Here is a 19,097-nt window from a genome sequence, read left to right on the forward strand (position 1 = left end):
ATCTTAAAAGACCATTTCCTACTTTGGAGACAGGAAGGTTTGAACAAATATCGAGCAAACTGTCTAAAATGATTTAAGGAGGGTTTTCCCTCACTTTGTGATTCCATCTGTAGCCCAGATTCTTCCTCCTGACCCTCAGAAAACCTACCCAGGAATTAGTCTGATCATATTTCAGGTTTGATCAAAGGATGTGTTTTTTTGCACAAGTTATGGAAGTTTTTATTTAGTTAAAAAATGGGCAAATCTGCATTAATTTTGAATTAATTTCAACAACAGAAATGTGAACGTCGGATAAATCTAAAACTCTTGCTTCAATTTATTGGGCCATATGAACGTTTTAACTCGTTTCAAACACATCTGAACAGATTTTAACTGATTTGGATCAGAATTTTGTTCATTTTTGAAAAATGTTTAGTCATTTTGAACAGCCTCTGATTTTTACTTTACTAAAGTTGTCACTAATTTACTTGGTTTAGATTTTACTTTGACATCTGTTGTTTTTCCTTCAGTGAATTTGAATATTTTCTGGTGTTTTTCTTCCCTTTAGACTCTTCAGTGCTCCATGTGAAGCTCTCCTACATGAACAACCTCCCAGATTCAAACCGTCTGATCCCAGAACTGGACACCAGGGGGAGATAAGATAAGATGAGATGAGATGAGATGAGATGAGATGAGATGAGATAAGATAAGATAAATCCTTTATTTCTCCCCATGCCAGGGGAAATTCACATTGTTACAGCAGCTTATGTAGCAATAGGCGTAGTAATAGAAATAAAATAATAATAAAATAGTAGTAATAATATTTACAATATGTACAGGGATGAGAAATGAGTATGAAATAGTTCAGTAGTGACACACTGTAGGACAATGTAATATAAAGTGGCTTAAAAATATAAGTTTAAAAAGTGCAAAGATGTGCAGTGCAATAATGTCTGTGCAAATTTTATGGTTTGGGGTGGTAATGATGTAGTCCAGTTTATGTTAACATCAGCCAGTGATGCTGATGTTGTAAAGTCTTATAGCAGATGGGATGAAGCACCTGTGATAGCGTTCCTTCTTGCAGGGTGGATGTCTCAGTCTGCTGCTGAAGGAGCTGCTTAAAGACCCCACAGTGTCATGCAGTGGGTGAGAGGGATTGTCCATGATGGATGTGAGCTTTGCCAACATCCTCCTCTCACCCACCTCCTCTATGGAGTCCAGGGAACAGTCCAGGACAGAACCTCCTCCTGACCAGTCTGTTTAGTCTCTTTCTGTCCCTTTCAGTGCTCCCTGCTCCCCAGCAGACCACTGCATAGAAAATAGCAGACGCTACCACAGAGTCATAGAATGTCCTGAGCAGAGTCCTGCACACTCCCAAGGACCTCAGTCTCCTCAGCAGGTGGAGACGACTTTGGCCCTTCTTGTACAGGACCTCTGTATTGTGTGTCCAGTCCAGTTTATTGTTGAGGTGAACACCCAGGTATTTGTATGTGTCCACCATGTCAATGTCCAAACCCTGGATGTTCACCGGTGCAGTCTGGGATGTCCTCCTCCTGCTGAAGTCCACGATCATCTCCTTCGTCTTACTGGCGTTGAGCTGCAGATGGTTTCGCTCACACCAGTCCACAAAGTCAGAGATGACCATCCTGTACTCCCGCTCGTCCCCTTCAGATACGCACCCAACAATGGCTGTATCATCGGAGAACTTCTGGAGGTGACAGCTCCCAGAGTTGTAGAGGAAGTCTGATGTGTACAGGGTGAAGAGAAAGGGGGAGAGCACTGTCCCCTGTGGACCTCCATGCTGCTGACTACCACATCAGACACACAGTCCTGAAGCCTCACGTACTGTGGTCTGTTGGTGAGGTAGTCGATGGTCCAAGCAGCCAGGTGACAGTCTACTCCTGCTCCTTCAAGCTTCACCCTAAGCAGAGAAGGCTGGATTGTGTTGAAAGCACTGGAGAAGTCAAAGAACATGACCCTCACAGTGCTGCTGGGGTTCTCCAGGTGAGTCAGTGATCTGTGCAGCAGGTAGACCACTGCATCATCCACTCCAATGTTCGGTTGGTAGGCGAACTGCAGTGGATCCAGATGTGGGCTCACCTGGGGACGGAGGTTCTTGAGGAAAGGAGACACTGGGACAGTCTATAGAGACTCACCTGCTCACCTGTCCAGTGACTTAAGGAGGAATAAACGCTGCTGTTCAGGTACAGAAATGTTCTCTGGATGTGAGAGAAGTGAAGCACTGAAGCTGGTGATGGATCAGCCATGAAGATATTTATGTTCTACAGAAACTGAACCTGGACTCACGTGTGTCTAAATAAATCAGAAACATCTGGACCAGGATCCAGAGGAAAAATGACACTAGAGTAAAACAAAGAAGAGATTTTTCTGTTAATCCTCTGAACTCTGAGCTGTTTAGCTGCTGGTTCAGTTTAAAGTCCTGCAGCTCTGAGGAACCAGAAGAACATGAAGGAGGAGAGAGAACTCAGAGATGTCTTCTATCAGTAGTTAGAATGATGGAAGATATGTTTAAAATGACTCAAACTTTGCTTAAAATGTCAAAATTTTGAGCAAAATGACTCAAAACTTTCTCCAAAATTTGTCCAAAATCATTCACTGTTTAAAGAAATTACTGAAATTGCTCAATTTTTGCTTTTAGGACAAAAATTAGTTTCAAATGACTGAAACTTGTTTGAAATGACAAAAAATGCATCCAAAACTACCTCAAAATGATCAAAAATCCATTAAAAACTGCTTTAAAATGGAAAGATTTGCCCAAAACAACTCAAAATTTGCATAAGATGTCAAGAAATTGTCCAAAATGACACGAAACTGAAATTACAAAACATTCTCCAGAATTACTACAAACTCCAGAAAAACTCCACAAAGAGACAAAATGGTTCCAAAGATGGATGAAAAATGACAAAACCAGAAAAATAAAATCTGTTCTCTGCAGCTTGGTGACGTCTTCAGGCCGAGGGCTTCATGATTTCAGTCAGATCACAGTGAGCCTCCTCCAGAACACTGCTGGGGGTTCAGTCTGAAGAACGTTGAGGTTCTGCCTCAGGGTTCCTCTCAGTTCTCAGACAGTGAGAAGTTCTACCTGCTGAGATCTGATGGAGATCAAACATCCAGCCTGTAGAAGAACCAGAGCGGCTGTTTCATAGATCTGGTGTTGTAAATCTGCTGCAGCTTCTCTGAGAAGGTTCAAGAAGGTTTCATCTCAGCTCACATCACAGAACCTCCACAGAACCATTCTGTCCACCAGATTCCACTGGGACCTCAGAGCTGCTTCACAAAACTGATTCTACCAAATAAATCTTCACTTCTTCTCAGGTAGAATGCCGGTCTTCTGATCTTCATTTGGTCTGAAGGTGTGGAGCAGCTGAACTTCAGGAACATGTTGGAAAGATGAGACCAAAGGAAAAAGAACCAACCGACGGTGACGAGACACTTTGGGAATCTGTCTGTGGAATACTTTACCTTCTAAAGCCTCCAACATGATGTTCTACCAACATGAAGCAGAAACGATCTCTGACTTTAGACCAGATGGAAGTCATTCAGACCGTTTTAGATCCTCCTGGACAGCTTCTGGAAGGTTAGAGGACTACTGGTCAAACCTTCAGCTGAAGCTCTGAACCCTCCAGGAACCAGCAGAACCTCCAAACACCATCAGCGTCTGGTCAAGAACCAAACATCTCATCTTCTCTGGAGAAACTTCAACTCCTCTTCCACCAGCTCTGATTTATTTTAAACTCATTTGGACACAACCGGATCCATCTGAGGCCATTTCAGAGTCATTTTGAACAATTTCTGAGACCTAAAACCAAAATAATTAATAAATAAATAATAATAATAATAATAATCCAAATTAGAGCTGATGAGTTTCTTCCAAACACCACATTAAAGACCTGTTGAGATAAAAACACGTTCAGATGATCAAACAATGAAAACATAATAACAGAACAGAACCAATAAAAAGCTTTTAAAGAACTCAGAACAGTCAGAAGATGAAGCAGCAACCCGGTTCTTTATTTATTTAAGATTATTTATGAATATTAGATCTGTTCAGATGATGTTATTAAAGGTTCTCTGGTGGACCTCCATGACTCACCAGAACCAGAACTAACAGGTTCTGAGGAACATCTTGGTTCCGCCCACCACTCCTCCAGATCTTCTCTCAGTGAGGAGATGATTCACTCGGTTCTTTAATCTCATGTTCTCCACGTTCTGCTGATGGTTCTTTCCATGATGCTCAGAATCCAGAATCTCTTCGTTCCTTCAGTTCTACAGGATAAATACGTTTATTAGCTGCTCAGTCTGACTGTAGAACCTCCTGCTGGGTTACAGTCTTTACATACATGTAAATATGTAAACATGCTTCTCCATCAGCTGTCATCAGAGGGTCACGTGCTTCTTTTCAGTCTGTTTTTCAGAATCCCTCCTGGTTTCTGGTCGTTTAGAAGGAGAATTTTAAAAAAACACTCAGCAGGAAACCATCTGTTGGTTTTCAAATTAAAAGTTCAGATTTTCAGGTTTAAATTGTATATATATATATATATATATATATATATATATATATATATATATATATATATATATATATATATATATATATATATATATATATATACATTACTGTGGAGCATGTTCATGATTTCAGATAGAAGTCAAATAACTTCTCTCAGTTAATGTTCTTTATTCTGCAGTATAAAATCAAAAATATATCTGCATCTATAATAGAAGGTAAAACTGAAGGAAATTCTTGTGATTCAGATCAAATTTTGAAAATTTTAAATAATTTCAAGCATTTTTTGAACATATGTTTCATTCTGACAGATTCTGAGTCCTTTAGTTGCATCACTTTAATACTGTATGTAATTTCTGCATATTGAGGTACCTTTCTGAGATGTTCTGGTTCAGCTTCAGGTGAGAACAGAAAGTCTCTATAAAAACAGATGAATTAACCTTTATTATAATTAATAATCTCAGTAGAAGGTTGTTGTTGTTGACTCCAAACATTGTTTTTATTTGCTGTTAATTTTAGTTTATGCTTCAAAAAACTTCAGATTTTCCTGTTTTTGAACATTTAAAGTATTTTAGAGAATCGGTAGTTTGGCTGCTTCTTAGTTTAAATATTTGTCTGATAAATCTGAGAAACAGACACTAGATGGAGACAAAGAGCTGTGTGTGTGTGTGTGTGTGTGTGTGTGTGTGTGTGTGTGTGTGTGTGTGTGTGTGTGTGTGTGTGTGTGTGTGTGTGTGTGTGTGTGTGTGTGTGTGTGTGTGTGTGTGTGTGTGTGTGTGTGTGTAGGATTGGGTTGCATTACGTCGTGCTCCACTCGGCTCCGATCGGCTCCTCTCGGTTCCACTCGGCTCGGAGCTGCAGCTGGAGCTGCGGAGGAGAAGCAGCTGAGATCAGCGCTCAGGTGAAGCGGCTCCGTCACAGCTGGATGAATGAGAGCAGAACCGAACCGGCAGCTCGGGTCTCGGAGGGCGGCGGGCTTTAGGTCAGCGGCGGCGGCGGCTCCGCTCCTCCACATGCGCCGCGTGTGCGCCCCGGCCGGCGCCGCGCTGTGCGGGCTCCGCGGCGGGAGCGCAGCCCGGCGGTAGATGGACCAACATCTGGGGTGCCAAACAGGTGTCAGGGAAGTGTCGTCACGAAGCCCGGAAGCCGGAGGAGGAGGTGGGAGCGTCAGAGGGAAAGATGGCAGCGAAGTCCGATGGTCGCGGGGTCGTCACCGGCTTCGCGCAGCTGCACAACCTGGACGAGGTGGTGGGCTCCGGGGAGGACGACCCCCGGGGCGGCAGCTCCTTCCACATCTGCCACTGCTGCAACACCTCGTCGTGCTACTGGGGCTGCCGGAGCGCCTGCCTGCATTACCTCCGGGGGAAGGGGAAGGGGAAGGGGAGGGACGCGGTGCGGCCCCCGCAGGAGCGGCGCCTCTGGCTGGACTGCCTGTGGATCGTCCTGGCGCTGCTGGTCTTCTTCTGGGATGTGGGCACCGATCTGTGGCTGGCCGCCTCCTACTACCAGCGGCGGGACTTCCTGTGGTCGGGCCTGACCCTGTTCTTCGTGCTGGTGCCCTCGGTGCTGGTCCAGATCCTGAGCTTCAGGTGGTTCGTGCAGGACTACACGGGGGGCGGGCTGGGCTCCGTGGAGGGGCTGAGCAGCCGGAGAGCGGCGGCCGGAGCGCAGAGGGACCGCTGCTGCCGCGCGTCCGTCTGGCTGTGGCAGAGCGTCATCCACCTGCTGCAGCTGGGACAGGTGTGGAGGTAAGACCGTCACCTGCCGTAACCCGGGCCCGCAGCGGAGCGGGGGGCCGGCGGAACCAGACAGAACCGGCAGAACCACACAGAACCACATAGAACCAATCAGAACATCTGCGCAGCACTGATTGCTTGCTGTCAGTGCGCCACTACTGCGTGTTTATCTGAGTGTGTTATTAGTGTGAGTGTGTGTGTGTGTGTGTGTGTGTGTGTGTGTGTGTGTTTATATCTGTGTGTTTATGTCTGTGTGTGTCTCTCCCCCCTCCCCCCTCCAGCATCTGTTTTCGCGCCTCAACCACATTTTCCCTTCACAGACATGATGTCATCGGTTTCACAGACCTCGCGGACAGGTGTGCGCGCGTAACCTGTGACACGCGGCGGTTAATGAGCGCGCGACGTTCTGTCGGTCTGTCAGCGGTGTTTTGGTGCAGAAAGACAGACAGACAGAACGTTCTGCCTGCAGGTTCTCTGATTGGCCAGACAGCAGGTTCTCTGTAGCTCTGAGAGGAGAACCTGAACTCACTGACCTTTATGAAGGAAACCACTACAGGTTTACCTGAGGTTCTCCTCCTGTTCTCCCAGTTTGTTATATGTTCTCCCAGTCTGGATGTGTTCTCCCAGTTCAGATGTGTTCTCCCAGTTTAGATGTGTTCTCCCAGATGTGTTTATTTCCTGGGGTTCTCCCTAAAACGTCAGATTATTTTCAGAAATATTGTGTCATTCATCACAATTTTAGCAATACTGGTTCTGTTACTGGTTCTACTGGTTATGTTGGTGGTTCTACTGGTTGTGTTACTGGTTCTACTGGTTCTGTTGGTGGTTCTACTGGTTGTGTTACTGGTTCTACTGGTTCTGTTGGTGGTTCTACTGGTTCTGTTGGTGGTTCTACTGGTTGTGCTGGTGGTTCTACTGGTGGTTTGTTCTCCTGAAATCTGGGTTCTGCCGAAACGTTCTCTGTTTCCTACAGTTTTACAGAGTTTATATTGTTCTCACTAGACCAATGCTCTGTTCCATTGGTTCCACCGTTAGAGCTGCCATGAAGAGCTGATAGGTGTCAGGTTCTGATGTTTGTTCTCCTGCTGAAGATAAAAACGAAACTTTGACTCATTCAGGATGGTTTGTTGTTGAGTTTGTAACAGAATTAACAGAGAAGGATTCTAATGTTCCATGGAGAACCACAGGGTTCTAGAAATACTAAGCATAAATGGAAATCCTCTGGATGCGTCGAGATCCAACCGGATTATTAAACAGTTAAACACACAGAAAATAAAAACAAAGATACAGAACGATCAGAGACAGACGAGGAACAGTTTGGAGAACATACAGTGTCTGTTGTGGGTTCTCCTGCTGGTGAACGGAACCGACTGGGGGATTCCCTCCTTCATGTTCTACCAGCAGTGTGCTGTTTGTTTGTTTGTGGAATTCCACTTTAATCCAGAACGTTTTGCACCTGGCTAACATCCGCCTGCTAAATATTAATACAGACTGGAATGTTTGTAGACGCAGCAGAGAACCGGCTGGTGGAACCGTCATCATGTTCTGGAGTTTAGACCATAGAAACGTGGAAACATGTTGTTCTCCTGAGGGATCAGCTGCTCCAGAGTCTCTCAAACAGACTGACCGTAAAATATTTAACCACAGACGTTCTGCAGAGGAACATGAACAGACGAGTGTTCTTTACAGACATTAACATTCCACGCTGCTGTGGATCATTTTCTCATTAGAGGGAACAAACCTTTAGAACTCTCCAGGAAAACCCCCAATTAGCCAATCAGCAGCCGGCGTTCAGGGAACCGACACAAAGACTCAAATCTGTGCTTCAGTCTGTGGAGAAAAAAGATTCAATTAGTGTTTGGGTTGAGAGTGGGCGGGAGTCAGTTCCGTTTGAGAATCAGAACCTTCAGACGGCTGATTAGACGGAACCCGAAATAGACCTGGAGAGAACGTGGTGGAGGCTGAGTGTATGAAAACAACACAACACACAGATGGAAAAAGAACACAAAGACACAGAAAACTACCACAAAGACTGTGTTGTGTGTCTGTGTTGTTGTGTATTGTTGTGTGTCTGTGTTGTTGTGTGTTTGTGTTGTTGTGTGTTTGTGTTGTGTGTTTGTGTTGTTGTGTGTCTGTGTTGTGTGCTTGTGTTGTGTGTCTGTGTTGTGTGTTTGTGTTGTGTGTTTGTCTTGTTGTGTGTTTGTGTTGTGTGTCAGTGTTGTGTGTCTGTGTTGTGTGTTTGTGTTGTGTGTCTGTGTTGTTTGTTCGTGTTGTGTGTCTGTGTTTTGTGTCTGTGTTGTGTGTTCATGTTGTTGTGTGTCTGTGTTTTGTGTCTGTGTTTTGTGTCTGTCTTGTGTGTTTGTGTTGTGTGGTTCTGTCTTGTGTGTCTGTGTTGTGTGTTTGTGTTGTTGTGTGTCTGTGTTTCAGCGACTAACAGCAGCTAACATGCTAACCTGTTAGCTGTTGTTGCTGCTGGTTCTGGTTCTAGATCTGGATCTGGTCCTGGTTCTCTGGTTCTGGTTCTGGATCTGGATCTGGTCCTGGTCCTGGTTCTCTGGTCCTGATTCTCTGGTTCTGGTTCTGGATCTGGTCCTGGTTCTCAGGTTCTCTGGTTCTCTGGTTCTCGTTCTGGTTCTGTGTCGATGAACGAAGGAATAAAAACCCAGACTCTTATTTTAGGACGGTTTTGTTTTTTTTTTTCTTCTAGGTAAATTTCGGAGACTTTGAGCAACAGAAACGTCAGCAGTTTACCATCAGGATCTTTAAAGTAGTTCTGGTTCTGGTTCTGATGGATCTGGACTCCTGGTTCTGTGGGCGGAGCCTGGACAGTCTGCAGGTCACACATGTTGTACAACACACTGATACACAAACTACTGCAGACAAAACCAGAACCTGAACCGGTTCTTCTCTGTTCCTGCAGAGCATCCAGGTGTTCGTCTGTTCTGAGTCTGTGACCGTGTTGGCTGATGTTCTGTGCGGTTCTAGGTTCTGCTCAGAGAACCATCACCTGCAGTCTGATCTTTATTTCTGGTTCTGTTCTGCTGGAATAGGTGAGGTCCGGTTCCCAGGTGTTCTGTTAGAGACCATCATGTGTTCTACATGTTCCCTTCTGTGTTCTCTGCAGACTGAACTTATGTTCTCTTTAATGTTCCTCCTGGAAGGATCCGTTGCACTGTGCTGAAAAACAACAGTTCTTAAAGGGTTCTCCGAGGACTCAAAGCACCAAGAAACTCCGTATTTAAGGGGTTATTCAGCACGTTTTCTGTGGTTCTTCAAAGGTTCTTCGTGTTTATTGGAGTTCTTTCCTTCTTTGGCAGGTAACAGCGTGAGATCAGAACTGCAGCAGATAATTATCAGAAAACAGAGAAATGTCCTTCACAGTTTATTAGAACTGGCATCTTAGAACACATTGTTCTGTCTGACACAGAACCCAAACATATTCTAATGTATGGAACTCAGAAATGCTGCCATTTGTCACGTTTGGTCTGATGGACACCAGAAATGGTTCGACAACAAACAAGCAAAAACGGGTTCTTTAAGGAACTTTGTCTTCAAACGGTTCTTAAAAGAACCCCCAAAGGTCTCCTGAGGGTCCCTCAAAAAACGGTTCCTTTCATCACCACAAATGATCCTACAACAAACTTTCGTTGTAGGGAGCAGCATTAATGGTGCATTAAGGAACAATTTTCTGATGGTTCTTAGAGGCACCTGTTGGGGTTCTTTAAAGAACAGGTTTAAAAAATAGTTCCTTCAAAAACATGTATTTGCTTAAGTTTTTTGGAGCATCATCTGTTGCCTGACGGAATCATTTGTGATGGTTCTATGATGGGTTCCTTAAAGATCCGAGTACTAAGTGGTTCTAAGTGGAACTGAGAACGGTTCCTCTGTTTTTCTCCTCTCTGTCTGTCTTTATTCCCTCCTTCATTTAAATCTGGACTTGACCTCCATTTCTACAGACACTGGAGCATCTGTTCCTCCTTCATGTTTCCATCTTTTCCTTCCTTCTTTCCCTACAGAACTGTTCTCACATTCCCGTCTCCATCTCTGCTCATTGTTCTGATGAAGGTTCCAGAGCCACCTGTGGCTGAATGTTCTGTTTTCATTCCTTTAGATCTTCAGTTTTCCTCCTTAGTGTAAAGACGGAATCAGAACCAACTTCATTAAAGCTGCTTCTACGGTTCTACAGCTCAGAGCTGCTCTGGAAGGAGAACATCAAACTATCCAGCAGCTAGAACCGAGCTGAAGGAACCCAGCAGAACCAACAGAACTAATGCTGGACTGTAGGGAAGGAATGGACTCTGGATATTTGCTCGTTTTTGAAAAACAAACATAAGTGTAAGTGTGTTGCAGTGAAATAATGACTGGTTCTGGTTCTGGTTCAGTTTCTGGTTCTGGTTCTCCAGGACCGACTCAGCTGAGACCAGAACATCCAGAGAGTTTCAGGTTGAACTGCAGGCAGTGTTTCCTCAGAGAGCCTGAGAGGAAAACTCATGAAATAATCGCAGCAGAAACAGAGAACAGGAGCAGGTAGTTGGAGATCCACCCAGCATGGTGGAACATCTTCTAGTAGTTGGAGATCCATCCAGCATGGTGGAACATCTTCTAGTAGTTGGAGATCCATTCAGCATGGTGGAACATCTTCTAGTAGTTGGAGATCCATCCAGCATGGTGGAACATCTTCTAGTAGTTGGAGATCCATTCAGCATGGTGGAACATCTTCTAGTAGTTGGAGATCCATCCAGCATGGTGGAACATCTTCTAGTAGTTGGAGATCCATCCAGCATGGTGGAACATCTTCTAGTAGTTGGAGATCCATCCAGCATGGTGGAACATCTTCTAGTAGTTGGAGATCCATTCAGCATGGTGGAACATCTTCTACAGATGAGGAGCAGAGGAGAGAGGAAACATCTGGAGACATGGAGATAGAAAAACATCTACAGGATGAGGAGATGGTAGGAGCTTCAGGAGAAACCAACTGGAGGTTCTGGAAGACGTTTCTAGAAACATCTTCCAGAACCTCCAGCTGGTTTCTCCTGAAGCTCCTACCATCACCAGGACCTGATGACTGAGAGCCTCCACAGAAGTCTGAGGAGACACCATTTGTTCAGAGTTTAATGTGTGATTTCAAATTTCTTTCACTCTTTGTACAACAAATAATCAAAAAAGTCACATTTGAATTTTTCTTCTCTCTGGTTTCCATCATTCTAAATCCTACAGCCAGAAGATATCTGAGTTCTCTCTCCTTCATGATGTTCTGGTTCCTCAGAGCTTCAGGACTTTAGAAAAAAGTGAGTTCAGGAGGCTAGAATGTGATTCTAGAGTCTGTAGATGAATCCTTCTAATTATCCAAACATGTATTTATCGCACCAAGCTGCAGATGTTAAACACTGGTTCCAACATGTGGAGTTTATTATAGAACGTTCTACACAGATTCTAAAGATCTAAACGATTCAGTAACGGTTCAGTCAGGACTTTTCTCTCCACCAAACTCTGACAGATGGTTTTATATCTATAGAAAATATTTAAGATCTTTGATATGAACCACACAGAACCTCAACAGGAACAAACATCAGAATTATTCAGCAGCAGGTCAGAGAACATCTGTACCTCGAGGTTCCACATTCAGATCTTTTCTTCTTCTGACTGGTTGAGTTCTGGGTTCTTCTGTAGAACGTCTGTTCTACTGCTCTGGTTGGTTCTTAAAGGACAAGTCTGAGTCCAGTGGGATCTGAGGGGAACTCAAACAAAAACAGGTCTCTGTCTGAGGACAACAAACAAACAAACAGATGTGTTCTCTCTCTGAAAATCACACGGATGGCGGGTGGTCACTGCCGGACCACAACATGGTCACATGACAGCGCTGAGCAACAGCAGGTCACTATATGGTCATGTGACCAAGCTTTCAGCTGGACGGTCCTGCAGATGAGTCGGATAAACACAGCGGCTCGGCCGCAAATTTTCCCTTTTATTTTGAAAACACGAATGGTTATGATGCGTGTGCAGATCCAGCTGTTATAAGCTTCTCCTCCATGGAGAACTGTGTTCAACACCTGCCGACCTTCTTTAAGCACCTTGCCTGCTCCTGATTGGACAAACGCATCGACTCGGGAGCAGGTCTACTCCTGGATTTCAAGCCGGACCAACATGGCGGCTTGGCCGCAAACTTTGTCTATTATTACAAAAACACTTCAGGGCAAAGTTTTTCTGAAAGCATTTGAGGTGAGAAATAATCTGTGCAGCAGCTGAATCTGTCCTGGTTTTAGTTCACTGACGGCAGATGTTTGAGGACAGTTTCACGATGCGTGGAATCTCCACACGCCGGAGTCCAGTCTACTGTATGCAAAATAGCTGCAGCCCTCTCCAGGTAAACACACCTGATCACAGCTGGAAATGCGCTGCATGCTGCATGCTGGTCTGGTTGCGGTGTGTTTCCAGCTGTGATCCGGTGTGTTTACCTGGAGAGGGCTGCAGCTCATTTGCATAAAGCAGACTGACTTCTACTTTATGCAAACTGGATGCAGCGTGTGGAGATTCCACGCATCGTGAAACTGTCCCCAAACTTCTAAACTAGCTGTCGGTGAAATAAAACCAGGACAGATTCAGCTGCTGCAGATTATTTCTCTCCTCAAATGCTTTCAGAAATACTTTTCCCTGAAGTGTTTTCAAAATAAAAGGGAAAGTTTGTGGTCGAGCCGCTGTGTTTATCGGACTCATCTGCAGGACCGTGCAGCTGAAAGCTTGGTCACGTGACCATATAGTGACCTGCTGTTGCTCAGCGCTGTCATGTGACCATGTTGTGGTCCGCTAGTGACCGCCCACCGTCCGTGCGATTTTCAGATGTGGTGCGTTGCCGTGCGGGAAAATCGTATCTAGTGGACACGCGGCTTGAGGCAGGAACCTTAAAGTCCTGTAGAACCAGGAACTGAACATGTGACAGCAGATCTTCTCAATTCTCCAGAACCTTCCTGCTGCAGACCAGAAGAATTACCAAACTGTTCGCTCTCAGACCACTTGGTTCTAAAGGTTCCATGACTAAACAGCTGCTAATCTCAGCTGGTTCCACATTAAAGTTCAAAGAACCCGATCCAGCTGCTGCAGAAGACCAACAGGAGACCAGTCATCTGTTCTGATTCATCCAGATGTCTGTTTAAAGCTGGGTTCTTTCTGGAACTATGAGCATCAGAACATCAGAACCAGATTTAGTTAGAACCAGATGTCTGGTTCTGGAAGGGTTCCCTGTTTCCTGTTTGCTGAGTTCCTCTTCCATCACGTTCTATATCTGTTAATATTAATCAGAACCCAGAACAATCAGACCACGGATCACGTCAGAATAATCAGGTAGAACCATTCAGAACCATTCAGTGCAGAGTTTTTAAGGTTCTTTCAAGAATCGGATCCATCCTGAATAAACCTCTCTCAGCCTCTGACTGTATTTGGGTCAGAATCTGGACGTTTCTCTGATGAACCTCCAGAACATCTAGAACTTGTGCAGCAGAACATGCAGAACATTAGATATTTATAGCCGACTCTCTGTTGTTCCTCCAAACCTGTGATCTGAGCATTGAAGGGAGTTTGGAAACGGTTCCGTCCGTTAAAGGAACTCCAGAATAATCCACTCAGACACGCTGCTGAAAATATCCTCAGACTCCATTTCATCCTCAGAGCGCTGCGAGGAACCATGAAGTGGAACGTTGTTCTCCACATCCAGCGATTAGAGCTGAGAAACCCACAAGGTTACAGACATCCATCTGGAGGTTCCATTAAATCAGAAAATAAACGAGGATTTAGGTTCCATTTAGTCACATTAAAAACGTCTGGTTCCAGAGATGACAGAATTAATCCTAGAACACGGAACGTTCTGTTAAAGGTTTCTTCTGGGTTAGTTTTTGTTTTTTGTCTTTTTGTGTCGTTCTGTTTTCTGTGTCTTTCTGTCTGTTTCATCTGTTCTCCATCTGTTCTCCATCTGTTCTACTGTTCTCCATCTGTTCTCCATCTGTTCACCATCTGTTCTACTGTTCTCCATCTGGTCTCCATCTGTTCTCCTGTTCTCCATCTGCTCTACTGTTCTCCACCTGTTGTCCATCTGTTCTACTGTTCTCCATCTGGTCTCCATCTGTTCTCCATCTGTTCTTACTGGTCTCCATCTGTTCTACTGTTCTCCATCTGTTCTACTGGTCTCTACCTGTTCTCCACCTGTTCTATTGTTCTCCATCTGTTCTACTGGTCTCCACCTGTTCTCCATCTGTTCTGTTGTTCTCCACCTGTTCTCCGCCTGTTCTATTGTTCTCTCTAACATCTAACCTAACCCTGACCAGTTCAGGCAGATGTTCTGCCTCCCTGAGCCTGTTTCTGATTAAGCTCCTTCCTGGTGGAACTCTGGATTTGTTGGGTTTTTGTAAGTTCTTCGCCTCGCTGTGTGAGGAACCTTTAGATGACATGTTGACATGTTCTAACTAAATAAAGCTGAGCACCGGGACATGTATTGATTTATTTACACGCTAAAAACACGTTCAGAACACGTCAACATTAACCCAGACATCCATTTCCTCATTCAGACAAGACTTCAGCTCCATCTGGTACTCCATGTGTTCACAAAGCTAGACTCAGGAGAATGTTCATATCTGATCTGAAACCAGTGTGTTGATGTTCCAGTGTGTTGATGTTCCAGTGGCAGTGTGTTGATGTTCCAGCGTGTTGATGTTCCAGCGTGTTGATGTTCCAGCGTGTTGATGTTCCAGTGTGTTGATGTTCCAGCGTGTTGATGTTCCAGTGGCAGTGTGTTGATGTTCCAGAGTGTTGATGTTCCAGTGTGTTGATGTTCCAGTGGCAATGTGTTGATGTTCCAAAGTATTGATGTTCCAGCGTGTTGATGTTCCAGTGTGTTGATGTTCCAGTAGCAGTGTGTTGATCTTCCTTTGTGTTGATGTTCCAGTGGCAGTGTGTTGATGTTCCAGCATGTTGATGTTCCAGTGTGTTGATGTTCCAGCGTGTTGATGTTCCAGTGGCAGTGTGTTGATGTTCCAGAGTGTTGATGTTCCAGTGTGTTGATGTTCCAGCGTGTTGATGTTCCAGTGGCAGTGTGTTGATGTTCCAGAGTGTTGATGTTCCAGTGTGTTGATGTTCCAGCGTGTTGATGTTCCAGTGGCAGTGTGTTGATGTTCCAGCGTGTTGATGTTCCAGTGTGTTGATGTTCCAGCGTGTTGATGTTCCAGTGGCAGTGTGTTGATGTTCCAGAGTGTTGATGTTCCAGTGTGTTGATGTTCCAGTGGCAATGTGTTGATGTTCCAAAGTATTGATGTTCCAGCGTGTTGATGTTCCAGTGTGTTGATGTTCCAGTGGCAGTGTGTTGATGTTCCAGAGTGTCGATGTTCCAGTGGCAGTGTGTTGATGTTCCAGTGTGTTGATGTTCCAGTGGCAGTGTGTTGATGTTCCAGTGTGTTGATGTTCCAGCGTGTTGATGTTCCAGAGTGTTGATGTTCCAGTGGCAGTGTGTTGATGTTCCAGTGTGTTGATGTTCCAGCGTGTTGATGTTCCAGTGGCAGTGTGTTGATGTTCCAGAGTGTCGATGTTCCAGTGGCAGTGTGTTGATGTTCCAGAGTGTCGATGTTCCAGTGGCAGTGTGTTGATGTTCCAGCGTGTTGATGTTCCAGTGGCAGTGTGTTGATGTTCCAGAGTGTTAATGTTCCAGTGGCAGTGTGTTGATGTTCCAGAGTGTCGATGTTCCAGTGGCAGTGTGTTGATGTTCCAGCGTGTTGATGTTCCAGTGGCAGTGTTGATGTTCCAGTGGCAGTGTGTTGATGTTCCAGTGTGTTGATGTTCCAGCGTGTTGATGTTTCAGCGTGTTGATGTTCCAGTGGCAGTGTGTTGATGTTCCAGTGTGTTGATGTTCCAGCGTGTTGATGTTCCAGTGGCAGTGTGTTGATGTTCCAGAGTGTCGATGTTCCAGTGGCAGTGTGTTGATGTTCCAGCGTGTTGATGTTCCAGTGGCAGTGTTGATGTTCCAGTGGCAGTGTGTTGATGTTCCAGTGTGTTGATGTTCCAGCGTGTTGATGTTCCAGAGTGTTGATGTACCAGAGTGTTGATGTTCCAGTGTGTTGATGTTCCAGTGGCAGTGTTCCGTCAGCAGACAGGAGGAGAACACTAACAGCTGCTAAATTATTGATGAGCAGAGATGGAGATTTATCCATCATTAGCTCCTCAGTGGATCTGCTGATGCAGCTTCAGGGAAACATCTCTACACCTGATCATTGACAAACCTTCTGGTTCCTTATCATCTATCGTGAGAGAACGTTCCTCTGGATCAATACTGATTATTAGTGATCCAGATTTAAAGCACAAAACTGGAAAAAATTAGAACTATTTATATTTAATGAACCCTCTGAACACTGAGCAGCAGTTTATTCAGGTTTCTGCTTTAGATTCTGGTTCATTTTTAATCTAAAGTCCTGCAGCTCTGAGGAACCAGAACATCATGAAGAAGGAGAGAGAACTCAGAGATGTCTTCTGGTGGTAGAATGACCAGAGAGAAGAACAAATACCTTACTGACAACCCTAAACCATCATCTTCACCATGTCTCCTCAGATGTTAATCTCTGAACTAGTGGTGTCTCCTCAGACTTCTGTGGAGGTTCTCAGTCATCCAGGTCCTGGTGATGGTAGGAGCTTCAGGAGAAACCAGCTGGAGGTTCTGGAAGATGTTTCTAGAAACGTCTTCCACAGTTAGCAGAGTTAGCAGAATGTTGCTAACTCTGTCAGCAACATTACTCTAAAACAGACAAACGGATTTGAATGAAATTTTCAGGGAAGGTCAGAAATGACACAAGGACCAAGTGATTAGATTCTGGCAGTGATGCAGCTTATAGTCTGGATCCACGGATTGGTTAAATATTTCTGTATCATTTTTAACATTTTGTGTCTCGTTTTTGTCATTTTATGTCTCGTTTTTGTCGTTATAGTCTGGATCCACAGATTTGTTAAAGATTTCTGTATCATTGCCAGATAGCGGCACGGCGTCACTGTAACCATGACAACAAGTGAACACTACATCAGCTGATTGTGATCCTGCTACAAATCCACCTCTGAGGACTTATCAGGACTTATCCATCAGAAATGATCCAAGGAACAACTGATTAAATTGTGGGGGTGTTTCTGAGTCCCATCAATTCCCGCCGGCCGCTACATATTTAGGTCACGCCTTGGAGGAGGACTGGAGCAGCCTTGGAGGAGGACTGGACAGCCTTGGAGGAGGATTGAACAGCCTTGGAGGAGGACTGGACAGCCTTGGAGGAGGACTGAGAAGCCTTGGAGGAGGATTTCTCTCTGAGGTCTTTCCTGCTCTGATCCATTGGAACCGATGACTTCGATGCTCAAACTGCATCAAACGTTTTTTCTTCTATAGTTGTTCCGTCTTTACATCAGTAGTTTTAAGCTCCTGTCATTGGTTGACAGATTTATAAAGTGAACACCTGAAGAAGAACTTTAATCTGTTAGCTTCTGTTAGCTTCTGTTAGCATCTGTTAGCTTCTGTTAACATCTGTTAGCATCTGTTTGCTTTTGTTAGCAACTGTTAGCTTCTGTTGTCTCCTGTTAGCATCTGTTAGCTTCTGTTGGCTCCTGTTAGCATCTGTTAGCTTCTCTCCTGCTCTCTGAGCTCATTAAACTACATTTTAATCCATCTGAACTCCAGTAAAGCTGCTCTTATTTCCAGATATTTCAGTTTTCAGGCAGCAGAACAATAAATGAATGGTGAATAAACAGGAGTTCAAAGATAAACGACTGGATCAGGGGTTTACTGAAGTCTCTGATTTATGGTCCTAAAAGGAAATGAGTTTTTAAAATGAGGACTTTAGTGTGGATGAAAGTGAAGCTCCAGATCTCAGGTCAGTTTGTGTTTCCTGAGCTGGTATCAGTCTAGAGAACCTTCTGAGGTCAAATCACTACTAATAAACTATTTAATGTGAGGAAAACACCAGCAGGAGGAGTCTTTGATGACAGGAAGTCCTGGTTCTACAGCTTCAACAGAACCCGATGAGCTGTGTTTTTATGTTTGACTGGTTTAATGTGAGTCTGAGAACAATCATGTGAATCCAGAGAGCAGCTTCATGTCCTCAGGTCTTCTGAACTCTCCCAGCGGAGTAAGGAAACTCTGCGTTTATGCGTTTAGTCTCATTTGTGCAGCGTTAATTGAACGGACTGTGAAGTTTGGCTCTCCTATCTTCTGCCTGCAGCTGAATGCAGTATTGAGGCCGGTAATTTGGTGAAGCCCTGCTGCTAGCGCTGACCCACATTCAGAGTCCAGCGCTGACCAGAGACCGGAGCAGATCCAGCCAGGCGTGGACCAAGAGCTAAGAGCTCCACAGAGGATACAAACAGCAGCAGATATCTGGATGTTAGACCTGTCTGATGGAGATGATCAGAAGCAGATCTGAAGGACAAAGATTATCATCAGTCTCACGACAATAAAATAAATACATGAAGTACACAGAGCCCATAGAAAGTACTGACTCCTCCTTTTAGTGCTTTTCAACATTGAATCATTGTCTTTCTGTAAAGATTTTAGTTTCTAAATACTCTTTTGTCTTGTTTTTGTCATTTTGTCTCGTTCATTAGTAGGGCTGCCACAAACGACGCGTCGACGAATCGCCTGAGCACGATACGTCATCAAAAGCGGTAGTGAGCGCGCAATGCAACAGAAATCACCGTCCGAGTGGAGCGCGGAACACGCATGGACATCCGCGCTGTATCGTGCATATATAGTATATGCACGATGCGGCGCGGATGTCCGCGCTGTATCGTAAACGCAGATGTCCACGCTGTATTGTGCGTATATAATATATGCATATACTATATATGCA

At 44.6% G+C, this 19,097-nt stretch overlaps 1 protein-coding gene across 1 annotated transcript in view; it reads left to right on the forward strand.

Annotated features, from left to right (window-relative positions):
* Window positions 1-5,322: 5,322 nt before the first annotated feature.
* xkr6b (XK, Kell blood group complex subunit-related family, member 6b) overlaps window positions 5,323-19,097 on the forward strand; it is a 40,144-nt gene continuing 26,369 nt past the window's right edge. The window contains exon 1 of the mRNA XM_055016140.1: window positions 5,323-6,255. Coding sequence (XP_054872115.1) covers window positions 5,687-6,255 — 569 coding nt within the window. The 5' untranslated portion in view covers window positions 5,323-5,686. The remainder of the gene's footprint in view (window positions 6,256-19,097) is intronic.

This window comes from Amphiprion ocellaris, chromosome 12 (assembly GCF_022539595.1).
Source record: "Amphiprion ocellaris isolate individual 3 ecotype Okinawa chromosome 12, ASM2253959v1, whole genome shotgun sequence".
Taxonomy (NCBI): domain Eukaryota; kingdom Metazoa; phylum Chordata; class Actinopteri; family Pomacentridae; genus Amphiprion; species Amphiprion ocellaris.